The sequence below is a fragment of the Pelophylax lessonae genome (genome assembly GCF_965119305.1).
Source record: "Pelophylax lessonae genome assembly, chromosome: 4".
NCBI lineage: Eukaryota > Metazoa > Chordata > Amphibia > Anura > Ranidae > Pelophylax > Pelophylax lessonae.
Window position 1 is genome coordinate 289102804 of NC_138771.1, and position 19238 is coordinate 289122041.

The following is a 19238-nucleotide window of genomic DNA, read 5'->3' on the forward strand; positions in this document are numbered from 1 at the left end:
CTGAATAAACAATCTTTGGGTCTGAGAGGTAGATAGAGACTCATCTGACCCTGACTCCCCAGAAGTAGAAACCTCAGCTTGACCTTCCATAGGGTCACCATCGGCTACTATTTCCACATCCTCTGACCAATCCTTAACTGACTCAGGTGGTGGCTCAGGTGAGGGATATCTATCACGTTTCTTCCCTTGAGATGCTGCAATGATACCAGCAATCCTACCCTCAAGGCTCGCCAATTCAACAGCCAAATCGTCCTTAGTGACGTAGGTTGCGGCAGAAGTACTAGGAGGAGCTACTATGCCTAACAACCATAATGGCTCAGATTGGCAAGATTCCTCTGGCTCTTCAGGAGGAGTAGACACAGTGGAAATATGGCTAGGACCATCACAGTGCCTTTTCCAACTGTGCCCCACCCCTTTTTTGGGCAGACATTGCTTTAAAGCAAGACAAACTTGAGGTACTGTCTTGAAGTGTACTCAAGGCTAGTGCCAACCTTATACAGCCTAATGCACACAGCACTGATTATCCCCAGATACAGGACCTGTTTGTGCCAGTAACATAAACCCACAGTGACTCACGCAACTCAGCTGCTGCTGCTCTGTGCCCCTTTCAGCCTAAGACAGAGGCTAGTGTGTTGAAGACAGTACCTTACAGAACACGCCTATTTATGCATGTGTGGCGTGGTACGTGGCATCCACATGCACGCAGATTGAGTTAGAACACACCCTCCATGCGGCGTACGCCTGTACATAAAGGCGAAGATTCCTGCGTGCGCGAATAGACCTATGCCATAGTCACGCGATCAAGGCAGAGACGAACATACGGACGATTATGTGTCAGGGCGAACACAACAAACATATGGGGTGAGAGCAGCTAAGGCTGAATCTTGTTTGTCACAGCTGATACTATTGAAGTGATCCGTTAAGGGTAAAATACAATGTGAAACAATAGGCAAAGAAACAATGATTTAAATCAAGCTTTGCAACAATCCCATAACAGCCTCAACAAGATGTAACTTGTAAGCATAACATCTACCTCATGGAAGGATACATATGGTCTCTGTTATCTTTTAAAGAAACAGTGCATACAATTTTTACAATTTGCAATTATGCCAGCAATTTTTACCTTTAAAGTTTGCTGAACAAGTAAATATTTTAAAATGGACTCACCAGTCCTGGCTGCAGGATTCTGTGATTGGGGCAAATAGCATAATCTTCTGTCTTCTTTTGAAGAGAAAATAAGAAAAATGTGGAGAGACTCTCCACAGTGACCATCACCTTTAGACACCGGCAAAAAAATTGAGGTTCTTCCTGTGTGGGAGGGGTTGTATAGGGGGGCATCAATTCTGATTGGTTGCTAGTGTCCTTCACCTAAAGGTGGCTATATAACCCATACCTTATGATTTATGGCTCTGTGTCCAGTGATGTACGAAAATAAATATTAGCTTTGTTTTGCAGACATTGAATGATGCAAATTACTACTACAGACCCTGTATCCCAGTTAAATGGATCCATAGAGGGAAATTTACTAAAACTACTGCACACAGAATCTGGTGCAGCTGTACATAATAACCAATCACCTTCTAACTTCAGCTTGTTTAATAAAAGTGTTTGTTACCCCAACATTTTATATTCCTGATATTTGCCTGCTGTACCATGTAGTTGTATGAAAAAATAGCCTGTTCTCTTTGTATTGTCTCCTTTGTGTGAAATCCCTGGTGTTCCTGTCAGTCCCTCTGCTTCCCTATTAAAAAATGACCACACTAAGCCAGGGAACACATCGTGGTCAGTTCTCTATCTATGCTGGGAACTCTGCCTGCTCTCCTCCAATGATCAGACTTGTCCTCCTTACACACGGAACAGAGGGAACAGGGGAATGTGTTCACTTATAAAATTGTAATTTTTTTTTTTTAGATCTACACTTAAATGTTTTGCCTTTCATTTCTATTTTAACCGCTTTATAACCACCCAATATTCGATTTTCTAGTACAAGGTGGCTGCTCTGTGCAGAATCGCGTATATAAATATATACGTGAATCAGCAACCCCATTTATTGGGTGTGAGCGTATGCCACCGGAGGCTCACTCCCGCTGTGATTTTACCGAGGACAGTCTGCCTATTTAAACAAGGCAGATTGTCATTCTGTGAGTACAGAAGACATGGATCCTGTGTTTCTCTGAAGCCCTGAGTCTGAGTCGCTGAACGCCGTTATTGCTATTATAAATATATATATATCCCAAAGCTTGTAATCTCTGTAACTTTTGTCCAAACCAATCAATATACGCTTATTGGGATTTTTTTTATCAAAAATATGTAGCAGAATACAAATTGGCCTAAAGAAATTCGATTTTTTTTTTCTTTTTTACATTTTTTTATTTGATGTGTTTTAGAACAGAATGCAAAAAATGTTATTTTTTTCCAAAATTGTCAGTCGTTCTTTATTTCTAGCGCAAAAAACAAAACAAAACACAGAGGTGTTCAAAAACCACCAAGAGGTGGAGGGAGAGGGAGGTTTTGTGGATTTTTAGCCTCTAAACCAGGATACCCACTGTTTTAAACTCTCGTTATGATGTCAATTTATTTCTCATATGATGTCAATTTATTTCTCAAATGAGTATCTTTAACAGTGTATTCTTTGTTTATTTTATCTTCTTTTATTTAGATGACTATCCAGATTTATGTCTTATATATCCATTGCCCCAACAAGTCTTCTATCGCTGATCTCCTAATTGCTAAACCTGATCTGTTGATTCTTTTAAATATGTAAATCTAATGAGCCAATCACTTAGAAGGTTGAGTTTATTTGTGATATATACTGTATGTCTTGTCTTTTATCCTCAAATTTGTGCTGTGACCAAGGCTTGTTCCCTGAAACGCGTAAGCCATTGTATTTTTTACTCACTTTTATGTATCAATAAATCTATAATAAGGATTATCTGAGTCGCTGGCTCTACTTTTTGGAATTTTGACCACCAAAAGAAAGCTCTATTTGTGGTAAAAAAAAGGACATCAATTTTATTTGGGTATAGTGTGGCATGACCATGTCATTGTCAGTTAAAGCAACGCAGTGCCATATCGCAAAAAATGGCCTGGTCAGAAAGGGGGGTAAACCTTCCAGAACTGAAGTGGTTGAACTGAAAGGGTTGTTCTAGGTGATTGTTTACAAACACTTTAAGATTTGACAATAAAACCTGGGACCTGATTGGTTACTATGAAGAGCTGCACTAGATTCTGTGTGTGCCCCCGTTTTAGTAAATCTCCCCCATAGTCATTATAAATGTTTCTCCATTTCTCTTTATTACTCTTTGATCAAACATTTGTTTTTCTTCTCTCAGATCCATTGTCCAGGCATGCAGGAAAGTTAACAGTTCAATTAAACTGACCTTTGAAGCTGCAGTCACTGATTTATTTACCTTTAATCCAACAGCTTTTGTTAGAGCATCTGGAGTGCCTTGTTTCAAGACACGAAAGGTCATTGAGGATGACGGTGGTGAAACGCCAAGCACAGTCCCCCTCAGGTGTTTCCAGTGAAGTGGAAGTTCTTAAAGCTCTGAAATCTCTCTTTGAGCACCACAAAGCTTTAGATGAAAAGGTATGGTAGTCTTTCAATCATTGACTTCGAACTAACCTCAATATATTTATGAGACTGTTTACTAATGTTTAGCTGTGCGCTGTAATGACCAAAATTTCAAATTGCAGTTCTGCAGCATTTCCTGCCTGTAAGATGCAGATCAGGCTCCTGGTAATTAGGAGCACTATATATAACTGCAGCTTCAGGCTGCTGACAAGCCCATCTGAATAATGTTGAATCTGCCAAATATTTAAATACTAGTAGACCGTGTGATTTCAGCTTTCAGATGTCCATTTATAGGAACAAAGGCACTTAAACTGCAATGATAATATTTGATTTGAAAATGAACGGTATTAATTGCAGACTAATAAACACTGTAGATTGCAGTGCCAGTCAAGTTGGCGGTGATGTGTAATCACGGGATTATTGTACACGGCCTGCTGTGATATAATGGAACAATGTTTTAATGAGTGTGTAGGCAGTGCAGCTTACGAGGTTAGCTGCTTAGTCTACAGAGTTCCGTGTTCTGGAGGCATCCCTTTTCATCAACACTTAAAGTTTTTCAAGGAAAAATATCTGCAAAGTAAAGAAACCAGATGTTACTGCCAGAATTAAAAATCAAAGATTCCAAGCCAAACACTATCGACTCATTTATGGGGACATTTATGGTGACTCATTTATGGTGACAATTATTTCGAAGTATTTAAAGAGAGTGTAGGTGTTCAGACCTTAAAGGCTAAGTTCACATTTTTTTTCTTCTAAATTCCAGCTTCCCTATGTACCAATATAGCATTAATGTACTTCTTTTGCAGCAAAGAAAAATATTTCTATTTTTCCTGCACCAGCCCTAACATCAGCATTCAGTTTGCTGTATGGAAAACTTCTTAATTACTTCCTGGACGAACCTACGTTGTGAAAATCAGTAAGACACAGGAAGGAGTTCACCAGTTGACTTCTAGGACACAAGAAGTAGTTCACCAGCTGACCTCATTAAGACACACCCTGCACTTGCTCTCCCCCTCTAGGAGATGGCTTTAACCCTCCTCCACAAGTGCGTGCATTTCCAAAGCAATCAGCGATCATCATTCTCACTGAATACACAGTCAGGGTCTTACTCATTTTTTACCTTTCCTTCCCCTTGCATCAATCATTAATTTGGCAGAGTGTGCAGGTGCTGAGCAATCAGAAAACAGCTTATGTAGATATAGTCGTAGTATTGAAAACAGGAGTGTGTCCTGGAAGTATGTAAAGCTCACCATCCATTATACAATCTCCTATAGATCTATCATCAATTATGCAGTGCAAGGGTCTGCCTGATTTGATACAGAGTGATTGGATAGATGGTGTGTCCTCCTAATATATACAGTTGTTTTTGTAGCTCTAAAGGAGATCATACAGATATTATGTAATCAGATTGTATAGTGTATGGCCACATTTATACATCTAACATAAACTAGTCACACTTTTGGCCATTAATTGTTAATGGCATCCCAAACACCGAAGCAAACACAGATTTTGCTACGTGAAAAAACAAGTGAAAAACACAGCAAAACGCACAGTATAAAACATGCAAACCACAACATGGCAAAATGTCCCATGAGTTACTTTGCTACATGTAGCACAGCTCCTTGAAATCAATAGGCTGCACTATGCGTCTCGTGGAAAGAAATAGCCAAAAAAAGTGCTCTCCGACTATCCTATGTATGAATAGGGCCTGAGTGTGTTTACACAAGAACAATGAGGCTCCAATCACATCCGCGCATTTCCTAACGCACAGAAAACCACATCCATGCGTGTTTTGCCATGTATTTTGCAAACATACTGCAAATGCACATGGCACTTACATTGCCATGAAATGTTAATGGCACTCCAAGCGCGGGTAGCAAGCATTCATTGGCCATGTGACAAATTAGATGCAAATGAACCACAAACCATGGTAAAAAACGCACCATGCTCTGCGCCAAAAAAAGTTCTAAAGCTTCTTTTCTGCGATTTTCACGTGAATGGCCTGCCCTATGCATACCAAGTGAAAATGCTCCAAAAGACGCCCCAAAAAAATGCATGAAGGAACATGAATTCCCACTATGCAGAGATGTACACAGGGCCTGAGAGCTGAGGGTCTCCATCCACTCCCTCTTTTATATTTGTATAAAGATGGCCATCCACTATATAATTTGATTGTAAAATCGCCACAAAATTTCCTTTAGATGTACCAAAACTGTGAAAAAGGACAAACCTGAACAATCCATTCAATTTGCATTAAATCAGATAGGCCCTTGTACTACATAGCTGATGTAGATCTAAGATTGTAGAGGAGTTTGTATAATGAGATTGTACAGAAAGTGGGTGGAATGTAGAATAGTAATAAGGGAGGTGTGGTTCAGAGCAGTGAGCATGCCCTCCTCTGTGATTCAGCAAGCCAGTGCATGCTGGGATTCAAAGCTTCCTGGATGTCACATGATCTACAGTAAGTGATGGAAGCAAAAAATACTTTTCAAACAAACAGATGGAATTTCAAAGCTGCTATAGATTAGATAAGTGAGAGATAGGCACATTGGGATGGCTGGGGCAAAAATTACATTACAAAAGGCTTCTATAAAATTCTGCCGGAAACTGTGAACTTAGCCTTTAATGTTAATGGTTTGACTATAAAATCTGTGTTCTGCTGGAAGTTAAGGAAAAAAAAAGATTGTGTAGGTGATCAAAAAGCCCTTCTTGGCTTTAAATGGGAGAAGTAAATGAATTGAGAGATTTTTTTTTTTTTTGATGTGTGTGTGTGGTGAACCTCTCCTCTTAGCTATTTATTTCCACTAAACAAATAGTATATGCATATGCTCTTTTCAATAAAATATCCATAGATGGGAACAGATAATGGTAATGTATCAAAAATAGTTGTCATATGCAAAAAAGAGTGTCATATGCAACATACAGTGAAACAGGATTGTCATCTTTTACAAATGGGATACAGTGGTACTCAGATTAGATCCTAAGGTACCACCTGAGGATGATTATTTCATTTGCATTCGTAAAAAGTGTTTTTTTTTGTGAGAAAAAGGGAATATTTGAGTAAGCATGAAGTTAAAGCGGAGTTCCGGGCACAGAAATGATTTTTTGATGAACATACCCCCGGGACAGTCAGGGCTAGCACATTCCACAATGGCTAGCCTCTGATCTGTCCCGGTTCGCACTTACCTTTTAGAAGAAATACTTACTTAGAAAATTTCTTCCACAGCGTTTCCATCTCTGTTGTGGGCAGCTGAAGCCGGCGTGGTCCTCTTCTCTGTCTTCTTCCGTGTCTTCGTGTCCCAGAATGCACTGCACCGGCCCCTCTCGTCACTTCCGGTGCGGCGCCGCATTCCTAAACAGCTTCTGGGCGTCGCCCGGAAATGACGAGCGGGGCCGGTGCCGTCGCATTGATTCCTGGGAGCTATGACGTTTAGCTCCCAGGAATCATCGCGAGGCAGGAAGTGACGGGGTGAGCCTCGGCGCTGGAGGAGGAAGCAGTCATAGGTGAGTATTTACGATCTTCAATAAAAAGGTGAGTAAACAAAAAAAATAAAAATAACTATCCAATTCCTTTTCAGGTGAGCTCTACCTAGTGGAGGGGCACAAAAAAAAAATCGTTTTTGTGCCCGGAACTCCGCTTTAAAAGACCCTAATGCTACAAAGATGTAGGAGATAAATACATACATTAAGGTTTGTGTGTGGTTATGTACTCTATTAGGCTTCAATTGTCCCAAATTATGCTTGAAATTTTTGTGTTCCAGAAGGTATGGAAAAATTGTCTTTGTTCTTCAAGAAGAGTAAATTTATCAGGATTGTTAGGATTGGAGTGAAGAAGTTAGGCTCTCCGGTACCTTCCAGGGACAGAAAATTGTATATAACCCCCACCTTCCCACACCTCCTAGGTGGAGGAGTAAAAAGGGAAGTGAGTCTTTGCACCAGAGGCATATCAACCATATTTAGGGGTTACAATAAGGAATGTTATCTCGGGGCTATCAAAGAAAACCTGGAGAAAATACTCTAATATTCTTGTAGCTGCTGAAGGGTCTGTTGTACAATCTAATACTTTTGCATGGGGGGTAACACATATTTGCAATGAATTACATTTTCTTAAATATACACAAATATATACACATATTCACAAGTGCATTTTTTTGGCATTTTGGTGAAAATAAATTGAGTTTTTAAGTCTAGGTTGGAACTGTGAAACACTTTATATTAAATTTGGTGAAAGAGTTACTTTTAAAATATATGTTTCCTGAATAAGTAGAAAATATGCTTTGCTATTTTAGAAATATGGGGATTGTTAGCTTTATGGATATTAATAGCATTTGCATTATAGGAACAGCTTTTGAGATATGTGATTAAAATAGTAAGGAAATGGGGCTGTGAACCTAGGAAAGAAGTGACTAGGCAAAGGAAAGGTAGATTTAGAAGGCATTGGAGTATAAAGTACCAAATATACTAGTAAGTTTGAACCTTCTACATTTGAGATTGGTGAGAGTAATTGAAAAAAAGGTTGTGTGGGGGGGGGGGGGGGGGTTAAAATAAAAGTATAGGGGAAGAAAACAAAAATGGGAGGGAATGAGACAAAGGCTAAATATAACAGAACAACACAGTTAAAAAGAGGATCCCTATAGTAGTAGGATTTTGTATTTTCAGAAATGGAAAGCCTTAACTCATGGGGTATGGTAACCTATTTTTAACCAGAAAACCCATTGGGGTTGATAGAGCTTTTCTACTCACAAGCACCTGCAGTGCCAGCTAAGGCTTAATGTTGTGAATGTGTAAAGTAGACGTTAGTCCCATTTCAGCTCAATGATGTGATGTGTTGGTCTCTGTACTCATTTGAGCAGGTTTATAAAGATGCTATAACTGTTGATTATGAATTGCTAACTTTGGGTAAAGCTGAAAATGAAGGGAGAGAGGAAAGCTGCTTGACTTTTTGTCAAGTATCATAATAAACTTAAATACTAACGTTAGCCTTTTAGGTCAGCACACCACACCCCTCACTCATTAAGTGCTTGTTCACACTATTGCGATGCGGGAACGCTGCTAATATACTGTGTGTTCCCGCATCGCATTCACAGCACAGGTAGTCCACACTGCCATATGCGATACGCTGGGGGTGTCAATTCAAAGTTAACAAAAATGCTATAAGAGTGCTGCGCCAGACAAATACTTAAATCAATGTAATAAATGCAGTGAATACAAGTGATTATAATAGTGAAATGGTGTAAAGTATTCCTTGAGATAAGTCCATAAGTGTCCAATAATCTAGTGGAAAAGGAACTCCAACAGAATGGAGATAAAATCCCACAAGAAAGATCAAGGTGGGCATAGACCCCCTACTGAAGAAGTCGAAGGCTATTGGTAGCTCCGACGTAACGCGTATAGGGGGGCGGAGCCTACGTACCTGACGTCGCACTTAACCTTGGTCCCAGTGTAGTGTCTGCAATACAAGCGTGCACCGCCGAGTGCCGCTGAATGTGAGTACCATTCATAAACTTCTATAAACTATTATCAGATGGAGAGCACTATATTTGTCCTTCATATTTATACATGCATCCATTCCGAGTTTGAGTGAAGTTCCTCTACCCCCACCTTGATCGATCTATGCTGGGCTGACCGAGAGAGATAGGAAGGGAGTCTCCTGGTTGATACAGCTGATTTATGTGATCATTAACACTTCATGGGTATGTGGCTGAGGTGAGAGACCAATCTATCCGGTGGTGGGATATATGCACAGCGGTGTTGTGGAATTTCTTGTGGGATTTTCTCACCATTCTGTTGGAGTTCCTTTTCCACTAGATTATTGGACACTTATGGACTTATCTCACGGAATACTTTACACCATTTCACTATTATAATCACTTGTATTCACTGCATTTATTACATTGATTTAAGTATTTGTCTGGCGCAGCACTCTTCTAGCATTTTTATTTTCTATCATTGTGAGGTGTTACACAATTTAGTGTTGCTGCCGGATAACTGAATTGCATTTTTTTATATATTTGCACATATATATATATATTTGCACATATATTTGCACCTGTATTTTCATTATTATTTCTGGTTTCTATCACAGGTTGGTTTGCGCTGAAAATTTTTTGTATATTAATTAAGTTAACGACACCCCCAAATCGGATCGCATATCGCAGAGCGATCTGACAGTTCACACAGAAATTCCGTTAGTGTGAACCACCATGTGATCCGATTCTTCTGCGGACCAAAAAAAGGGTCCTGTGCGTGTTCAGTGCGATTGCGGTGTGGTGCGAATTCAGCCATACAAACTGTATGGCTGAACTCGCACCGCACAGACATCACATGTGATTTTAGGAGCAGTGCGCTCTGAATCATATGCAATGTCTGTTATCGCAGAAGTGTGAACCGGCACTTCGTTTAAGGAAAATAGAAAGAATGCTAGGACTTCCCAGGTGCTGCAAAAATGTATTACTTATACAGATTGTATCATGTTAACCTTCCTAGCGGTATTCCCGAGTGTGACTCGGGGTAAGATTTTAGAGCAAAAAGCGGTAACCCCGAGTCACACTCGGGGTACCGCTAGGAAGATCGCTGGATGCTGGAAGAGGTTTTACTTACCTTTTCTCCGGGATCCAGCGAAGACTGCGAGCGGTATGCGGCGGCGGAGCTCTCTCCCGATCGTCTGCGAGCCCCGGCTTCCGTCTCCGGCGACGTGACGTCCGCCGGGGGGTGGAACCGGCGGCAAATTCGAATGTAAAACACACCAAACACACTGATACCGTTCAAAATAAAAATAAAAATCACATTACATTGCCCCCCAGTGCCCCTTCCTGCAGTTTTACTGTACTTTTTATGTAAATATATGTATATATATATAGATATATATATACACATATATATATATATATATATATATATATATATATATATATATATATATATATATATATATATATACATATATATATATATATATATATATATATATATACATATATATATATATATATATATATATATATATATATATATATATATATATATATATACACACGTATATATATATATATATGTATATATATATATATATATATATATATATATATATATATATATATATATATATATATATATATATACATATATATATATATATATATATATATATATATATATATATATATATATATACACACGTATATATATATATATATATATATACATAATTCTTGTGAATGAGCAGCCCAAACCAACTGTATACATATTATATATATATGTATATATATATATATATGTATACATAATATATGTATACATACATATATATATATATATATATATATATATATATAATATGTATGTAATTCTTGTGAATGAGCAGCCCAAACCAACTGTATACATTTATTATATATATATATATATATATATATATATATATGTATACATAATATATGTATACATACATATATATATATATATATATATATATATATATATATATATATATATATATATATATATATATATATATATATATATATATAATAAATGTATACAGTTGGTTTGGGCTGCTCATTCACAAGAATTACATGCAAAATAATGGTACCGCTTTCAGCACCTAAAATCCAAAAGAATCATACCGCCAGGGAGGTTAAAACTATTTAATTTTATAAAAATATTCATACAACATAAAAACCTTTCATGAAAACCAAAAAGGTACCAAGCAATTCCTGGGAGGCCTGTTAAGGCCTTAATGCATTTAGAAAGTCTCAATATTGATTCCTAATACCCATTATCATATATTCCCCTGGTTATCCCACCTATCAGAACATTACATACTTCAATATAATATCATATGAGTCTCTCAAGCTGGTTGTAGAGATGGGGAAAGGGAAGATTCAACACATTTCACAAGCCAGTTGACCCGGTTTATCAGGAACCATGAAAACTGTATAATTAAGAAAGAGTTAAGCAACATACCCTGGAATTCATAAAGACTAGAACATACAGATTTCATGAAAAAGTATTTTTTTAATGCATTCTAAAAGTGGGGAAGAATGCGCCAAATGTATATACCTGTTTAGAATTTGTAATTTAATTTGGCTCATGCTTTGCCATTTTTAGAATGCACGAAAGACTCTTTTGCAAAATCTGTCTTTGCTAGTATTTCTCTGTACACCAAAAGAGAGTTGATCTTATTTGGCTCCACTTTTACATTTGGCCCATTCAATGCGACACAATGTGAAAGTCGTGCATTTATTGTGCCCCAATTTTGTAAAAGAGGCACATTTTTGAAATACCTGAATGTGGTGCACAAAAAACAAAAGTGCCCCAAATGCTTTGTGAATTTGGTCCAATACATTAACGACAGGAAATAATTAGGGACCAAATTGTATGTGGCATGGACTTCAAATGAAAATTTGAGCATCCCCTGGGTTCCTTTAAAACATTACATATTAAATAAATTAGATTTTGCGTTAACAGAAGTAATTTCTAATATCAACTTCTTTCCTTTGTTTATAGCAGTGGATATTCCATTGTAAGGATGAACTGTATTTTGTGATAAAGTGCAAGCTTTAAATCAGTAGTAAACCACAGTTGAAGAAATAAAAATTCCCCTGCAAGGCAATTTCGTAATGTGCTAGAATGCATCGCTACATGAGCGGCCGACATGGTGATGAAGTCACTCTTGCACGGGAGCTGCCTTTTACAGCACAGGCTCTGAAGGTCCAGCACATTATGCAAGACCTTTAGAGCACGTGTGCTGGTGATTTCAATGGCTGCATACACTCTGAATATCTCCTAAAAAGTGAAAGTTTAGTAGATATTCACAGTACCTACAGGTAAGCCTTATAATAGGCTAATGCCTCGTACACACGCAATGATTATCGGCCAACCGATCGTCCGACTTTTGTCCAGAGTGGTGTTTTGTTTGGAATGTGCCTAGACTGCACACGAATTTTCTCAGCAAACAAAAATCTACTTCAGAAGTGATGTCATGTGCTGGTTTACTTTACTCCGTGTGTTTTTTCTTCACTGAGCATGCCCAGTCTTGCTCATCAGATTTTTGTCTGCCGAAATCTGTACTGACTGACGGAAAATCGGCCGTTGTGTTGACGGCCAACAAAAATTTTATAGCCTGCACACCAGATTTTTTTCGGCCGAAAAGTCGGAGTCGGTTGTCGGAAGCATCATACTAACAAGCCGAAAATTGGCCGATCGGACGTTGGCCGAAAATTCCCGGCCAATAATCAATGCGTGTGTATGAGGCATTACCTGTAGGTATTAGTTATAAAACAGAGTTTACTACCACTTTAAGTATCGCATATGTTGTATCACAGAGCCAGCTTGCTAAGTTGTCTTAGTATCTATCCCATGCTTCTGAGCGCCCATCAACCTTTAAAGTGTCTTATAACAAAATGACAGCACGTTGGAGAATCCCCCAAGATCCTGCTGCAGTAAATACTGTGCCTAGCTGTCTTCATAGCTCACAAAAAGTTATGTCAGCTGTTCATAGATGAAGGACCTTAGAGACATTACTGTCTGAACTTTCTGCAGAAGGCTTAATTTCAGAAACAGAAGTAAATAATCATACACCACTTTTATACTACACTTCATGTGTTGGTTGCTGTGCCTCTAGAAGAAGTCTTCTGGACAAATTAAAAAAAAAGGATGCTCACTTTAAAGTGATTGCTATTCTGTAAGGTAGTTTTTTTGGAGTCAGCTTATTTTTCATGTCCTCTAACTTGTAAGCTGGCTGTGCATATCCAATATGTTTTTTTTATTAAGATGTAATAAGATGCCCTCCTAAAAGGCTTGCAGTGAAGAAAATTCTTATTATTGCACAATAACCACAATGAAGCACTGATGTCCAATCTAGGTCATAGGGACATTTGGTGATTGTGCATTATAGGGGATATGAACTCTAGAAACCTTACCCAAAAAAACAGGAATACCATAAAGAAACAGTTACTAGTATTACCTATATGCCCCAGAAGTTGTTTTTAACCCCTAACATTGACTTACAATTAGGGTTGAGCGGACACCTAGATGTCCGTGTTCGACGGGTTCGGCCGAACTTTAAAAAAAAGTCCGGGTCCGTGTCCCGGACTTTTACCGAACTTTTCCCGGACACCGAACCCCATTGAAGTCAATGGGGACCCGAACTTTAAGGCACTAAAATGGCTCTAAAACACCAATGGAAAGGGCTAGAGTGCTGCAAATGGCAGCAAAACGTAGTTAAGAGCATGGCAAGTGCTCTGCAAACAAATGTGGATAGGGAAATAACTTAAAACAACAAAAAAAAAACAGAAAAATAAAACAATGTTCTTCATCTCTGAAGGACGAGGCCCATATGGAGTAGGAGGGAGGTTGAGGTGGTGGTGGATGTGGCGGTGTCATAGGCGTGCGCACAGGGTGTGCCGGGTGTACCTGGGCACACCCTAATCACCTAGGGCACATAGCATTATCGCTCTGTTTGCCAGTGAGGAGATGGGAAAGATCTCCCTCGGACCTGCTCTGCTCTATTTCTCTTTGCCAGCAGGGAGAGTAATGTATCGGGGCCATGTACATGTAGGCAAACACATGCATGTGTATTTCAACTTTGGGGTGCACACCCTAATGCAATAGGCTGCGCACACCTATGGGCGGTGTAGGTGGAAGCGGCGGTGGAGGAGGACCAGGGCCGGATTAAGAGCATCATGGTCTTGGTGCTGAGGATTTTGAAGGGCCTTAAGGGCCATGCCTTGGTATGCACCCAGAGGAGGAAGGGTGCAGCCATGCATGCCTAATTCAACATGGGATGCTGTCTCTGAAGCCCATAAACACATCCATGCATCGGCAACTGTCCCTCCTTGTCAGGCCTTCGCGCTGTGTGGGGAGGTTCTGAGGGTGCTGCCTGGGGAAGCGAGCATAGAAGCCAGACTTCTGTGTTTACAAGTGACAGAAGAGCGGTCACAGTGAATATGGCCAACCCGGGGGCCTATATAAAAGGTAGGGGCCTGGAGCTGCAGCTCCAATAGCCCCTACGTTAATCTGGCCCTGAGGAGGAGGACGAGGTAGCCAACACTGCTTCTTTTCACAAATTTTAAATGAGGGTACACCCCAAAAGAGTGAGAAAGAGCAAAAATGGAACAATGGGTGGGTAAGGTCGGTATCCATTGCTATTCTGCACAAGGTACGGAAAAGTCCCGTGGGATCCATGCCTGGTTCATTTTAATGAACGTGAGCTTGTCCACATTGTCTCTGGACAGGCGGCTGCGCTTGTCTGTTATAACGCCCCCAGCCGTGCTAAATACCCGTTCAGATAATACACTGGCTGCAGGGCACGCCAGCACCTCCAAGGCGTAAAGGGCAAGCTCAGGCCATGTGCCCAATTTGGAGACCCAGAAGTTGAAGGGGGCAGACCCCTCATTCACTACATGTAGGCGTGTGCACACATACTGCTCCACCATGTTGGTAAAATGCTGCCTCCTGCTAAGACGTTCCATCTGAGCTGCTGGTGCTGCTGTTTGTTGTGGCGTGCTGACAAAGCTTTTCCACATTTCGGCCATGCTAACCCTGCCTTCTGAGGTGCTGGCGGTGCCCTGGTTGCGTTGGCGACCTCCTCCTCCTCCTCCTCTGCCTTGTGCTTCCACTGTGGCCCGGCTGTCAGATGGGAATGCCAGCAGCATCGCATCTACCAGCGTGCGCTTGTACTCGCGCATCTTGCGATCGCGCTCCAGTGAGTGAATTAAGGACGGTACGTTGTCCTTGTAACGGGGATCCAGCAGCGTGGCCACCCAGTAATCAGCACAAGTTAGAATGTGGGCAACTCGGCGGTCGTTGTGGAGACAGTGCAGCATGTAATCGCTCATGTGTGCCAGGCTGCCCAGAGGCGACGAAAGGCTGTCCTCTGTGGGAGGTGTATCGTCCGTGTCCTCTGTATCCCCCCAGCCACGCACCAGTGATGGCCATGAGCTGGCCTGGGTGCCACCCTGCTGTGAACATGGTTCCATCTCCTCCTCCAGCTCCTCCTCCAGCTCCTCCTCCTCCTCATCCTCCAGAACTGTGCCCCTGCTGGACAATTGTGTCCCTGGCATTTGTGTGTGCAGGAACCCACCCTCGGAGCCCCTTGCGAATGACTGCCCTGAAAGCCTTTGAAATGTTACCTCTTCATCCTCCTCCTCCTCCTCCTCATCCTGTGCCACATCATCTTCCATCATCGCCCGAATTGTTTTTTCAAGGAGGCATAGAAGTGGGATAGTTAAGCTGAGAACGGCGTCATTGCCACTGGCCATGTTGGTGGAGTACTCAAAACAGCGCAACAAGGCACACAGGTCTCGCATGGAGGCCCAGTTATTGGTGGTGAAGTGGTGCTGTTCCGCAGAGCGACTCACACGTGCGTGCTGCAGCTGAAACTCCACTATGGCCTGCTGCTGCTCGCACAGTCTTTGCAGCATGTGCAAGGTGGAGTTCCACCTTGTGGGCACGTCACATATGAGGCGGTGAGCGGGAAGGCCGAAGTTACGCTGCAGCGCTGCCAGGCGAGCAGCAGCAGGGTGAGAACGCCGAAAGTGCGCACAGACGGCCCCCACTTTCTGCAGCAGCTCTGACATATCGGGGTAGTTTTTAAGGAACCTCTGCACCACCAAATTCAGCACATGCGCCAGGCAAGGGATGTGCGTCAAACCGGCTAGGCCCAGAGCTGCTATGAGATTTCGCCCGTTATCGCACACCACCAAGCCGGGCTTGAGGCTCGCTGGCAGCAACCACTCATTTGTCTACTGTTCCATGCTCCTCCACAACTCCTGCGCGGTGTGTGGTTTGTCCCCCAAACAGGCAAGTTGTAAAACTGCCTGCTGTCGTTTAGCCCTGGCCGTGCTGAAGTTGGTGGTGAAGGTATTACGCTGTCCGGATGAGGAGGCGGTAGAGGATGAGGTAGCGGAGTAGGATGAGTTAGGAACAGGAGGCAAACTGAAGCGCCCTGCAATCCTCGGTGGTGGAAGGACATGCGCCAAATTGCTATCCGCCTCAGGCCCATCCGCCACTTCATTTACCCAGTGTGCCGTTAGGGAGATATAACGCCCCTGACCGTGCTTACTGGTCCACGTATCGGTAGTTAGGTGGACCTTGGCACAGATGGCGTTGCGCAGTGCACACCTGATTTTTTCCCCCACTTGGTTGTGCAGGGAAGGGATGGCTTGCCTGGAAAAGTAGTGGCGGCTGGGCACGACGTACTGTGGGACAGCCACCGACATAAGCTTTTTAAAACTGGGCGTCTCCACCAGACGGAATGACAGCATTTCAAAGGCCAATAATTGTGAAATGCTGGCATTCAGGGCCAGGGATCGCGGGTGGGTAGGTGGGTACTTCCTCTTCCTCTCAAGTGTTTGGGAGATGGAAAGCTGAACACTTCCACGGGACATTGTGGAGATGGTTGTTGGTGACCCAGGTGGTGGTGTTGCTGACAGATCGTCTGTTTGCGGGGTGGCAGGTGCCGGTATGACTACAGAGGTGGCTGGAGCGGCCGAGACTGCAGCAGAAGAGGAAGCAGGATGAGCCCGAGACGTTTCTTGGTTTTGAAGGTGTGTACTCCACTGCAGCTCGTGCTTTGCACTTAGATGCCTGATCATGCAGGTTGTGCTCAGGTTGAGAAGGTTTATGCCTCGCTTCAGGCTCTGATTGCACAGGGTGCAAACCACTCATGTCCTGTCATCAGCACATTTTCTAAAGAACTTCCACGCTAGAGAACTCTTTTGAGCTGACTTTGGTGCGCTCGTTCCCTTGCTGCATTGGGCAGTAGCAGGCGTAGTGTCTAGGGCACGGCCGCTCCGCTTCTGCACCCTGCTCCCTCTTCTGCTGTGCTGGTGGCTCTGTGCGACCACCGCCTCTTCCTCCAAACTACTCAGGTCACCTGCATGACCTTCATTCCATGTGGGGTCGAGGACCTCATCGTCCTCCACATCATCTTCCACCCAGTCTTCACCCCTGCCCTCCCTGTCGGTCTCCACAATGCTGAACGCCGCAGCAGTTGGCACCTGCGTTTCGTCATCATCGGAGACGTGCTGTGATGGTCCTTCCATGTACTCATCTTGAGAAATAAGTGGTTGGGCATCGCTGCACTCAATCTCTTCCACTTCTGGGGCAGGGCTAGGTGGATGGCCCTGGGAAACCCTGCTGACAGAGTCCTCAAAAAGAATAAGAGACTGCTGTATGGCTTGGGGCTCAGACTTCTTGCCTGATTTGCAAGGGGGTGAGGTGAAAGACGGTTGGACATTGGCTGCAGGTGCCAACTCTGACCTTTCTCCAGTAGACTGGGTGGGAGACAATGTGAAGGAACTGGAGGCACTGTCAGCAGCAAACCAATCTACTATCGCCTCTACGTGTTCTGGCCTCATCACTTCTAGAGGCGTATGATGCCCTACCAAATACTGATGCAGGTTCTGTCGCCTACTCACACTTGAGGAAGGTGTTTCACTTGTGCGTGTAGCTGGCAAAGATCGACCACGTCCTCTCCTTGCAACAGGAGCTCTAGCAGCAGCACCACGACCCAGGCCACGGCCCCTATTTGACGCTCTCCTCATATTTCTGAAATTTAAGATCTTGCCCTAGAAAGGTCTTTATTGAATAGCAGAACAAAAGAACAACAGTATCGCACGGGTGTATCTCACAGTCAAATATGCAAACTATGCCGCAATTTAATGTTTTTTACACCAAAAGGGTGTGTATTGAATAGCGGAATAGGATAAAAAACTGTGTATCTCACACGTACAAACACAGACTAGGCCCGATTAAATTTTTTCCTACCCTAAAGGGAGGATGAGGAAGAGGAGTATGGAACAGGCAGCACCCTCAAATCTTCAGAAGTATGAGATGAACCTCAAAAACTTGGAAAGGTGGATCTCACACGTACCGACACAGACTATTCCGCAATTTAATTGATCCCCAAAGGTTTTTATTGAATAGCGGAATAGGAAATATGATCAAAAAAAGTGTATGTATCTCACACGTACAGAAGCACACTAGGCCCCAATTACTATTGTTTGTACACCTAAAAGGATGGATGAGGAGGAGGAGGAGTATGGAACAGGCAGCACCCTCAAAGCTTCAGAAGTATGAGATGAACCCCAAAAACTTGGAAAGGTGGATCTCACACGTACCGACACAGACTATCCCGCAATTTAATTGATCCCCAAAGGTTTTTATTGAATAGCGGAATAGGAAATATGATCAAAAAAAGTGTATGTATCTCACACGTACAGAAGCACACTAGGCCCCAATTACTATTGTTTGTACACCTAAAAGGATGGATGAGGAGGAGGAGGAGGAGGAGTATGGAACAGGCAGCACCCTCAAAGCTTCAGAAGTATGAGATGAACCCCAAAAACTTGGAAAGGTGGATCTCACACGTACCGACACAGACTATTCCGCAATTTAATTGATCCCCAAAGGTTTTTATTGAATAGCGGAATAGGAAATATGATCAAAAAAAGTGTATGTATCTCACACGTACAGAAGCACACTAGGCCCCAATTACTATTGTTTGTACACCTAAAAGGATGGATGAGGAGGAGGAGGAGTATGGAACAGGCAGCACCCTCAAAGCTTCAGAAGTATGAGATGAACCCCAAAAACTTGGAAAGGTGGATCTCACACGTACTGACACAGACTATCCCGCAATTTAATTGATCCCCAAAGGTTT

The 19238-nt window shown here is 42.2% G+C and overlaps 1 protein-coding gene across 4 annotated transcripts in view; it reads left to right on the forward strand.

Moving 5' to 3' along the window:
- PPFIA2 (PTPRF interacting protein alpha 2) overlaps positions 1-19238 on the forward strand; it is a gene marked incomplete at its 5' end in the record, with an annotated part of 484274 nt that overhangs the window by 245147 nt on the left and 219889 nt on the right. For all 4 annotated transcript variants that reach the window (XM_082256724.1, XM_082256723.1, XM_082256722.1 and 1 more), the window contains one exon: positions 3425-3589. In XM_082256724.1, coding sequence (XP_082112850.1) covers positions 3425-3589 — 165 coding nt within the window. The remainder of the gene's footprint in view (positions 1-3424; positions 3590-19238) is intronic.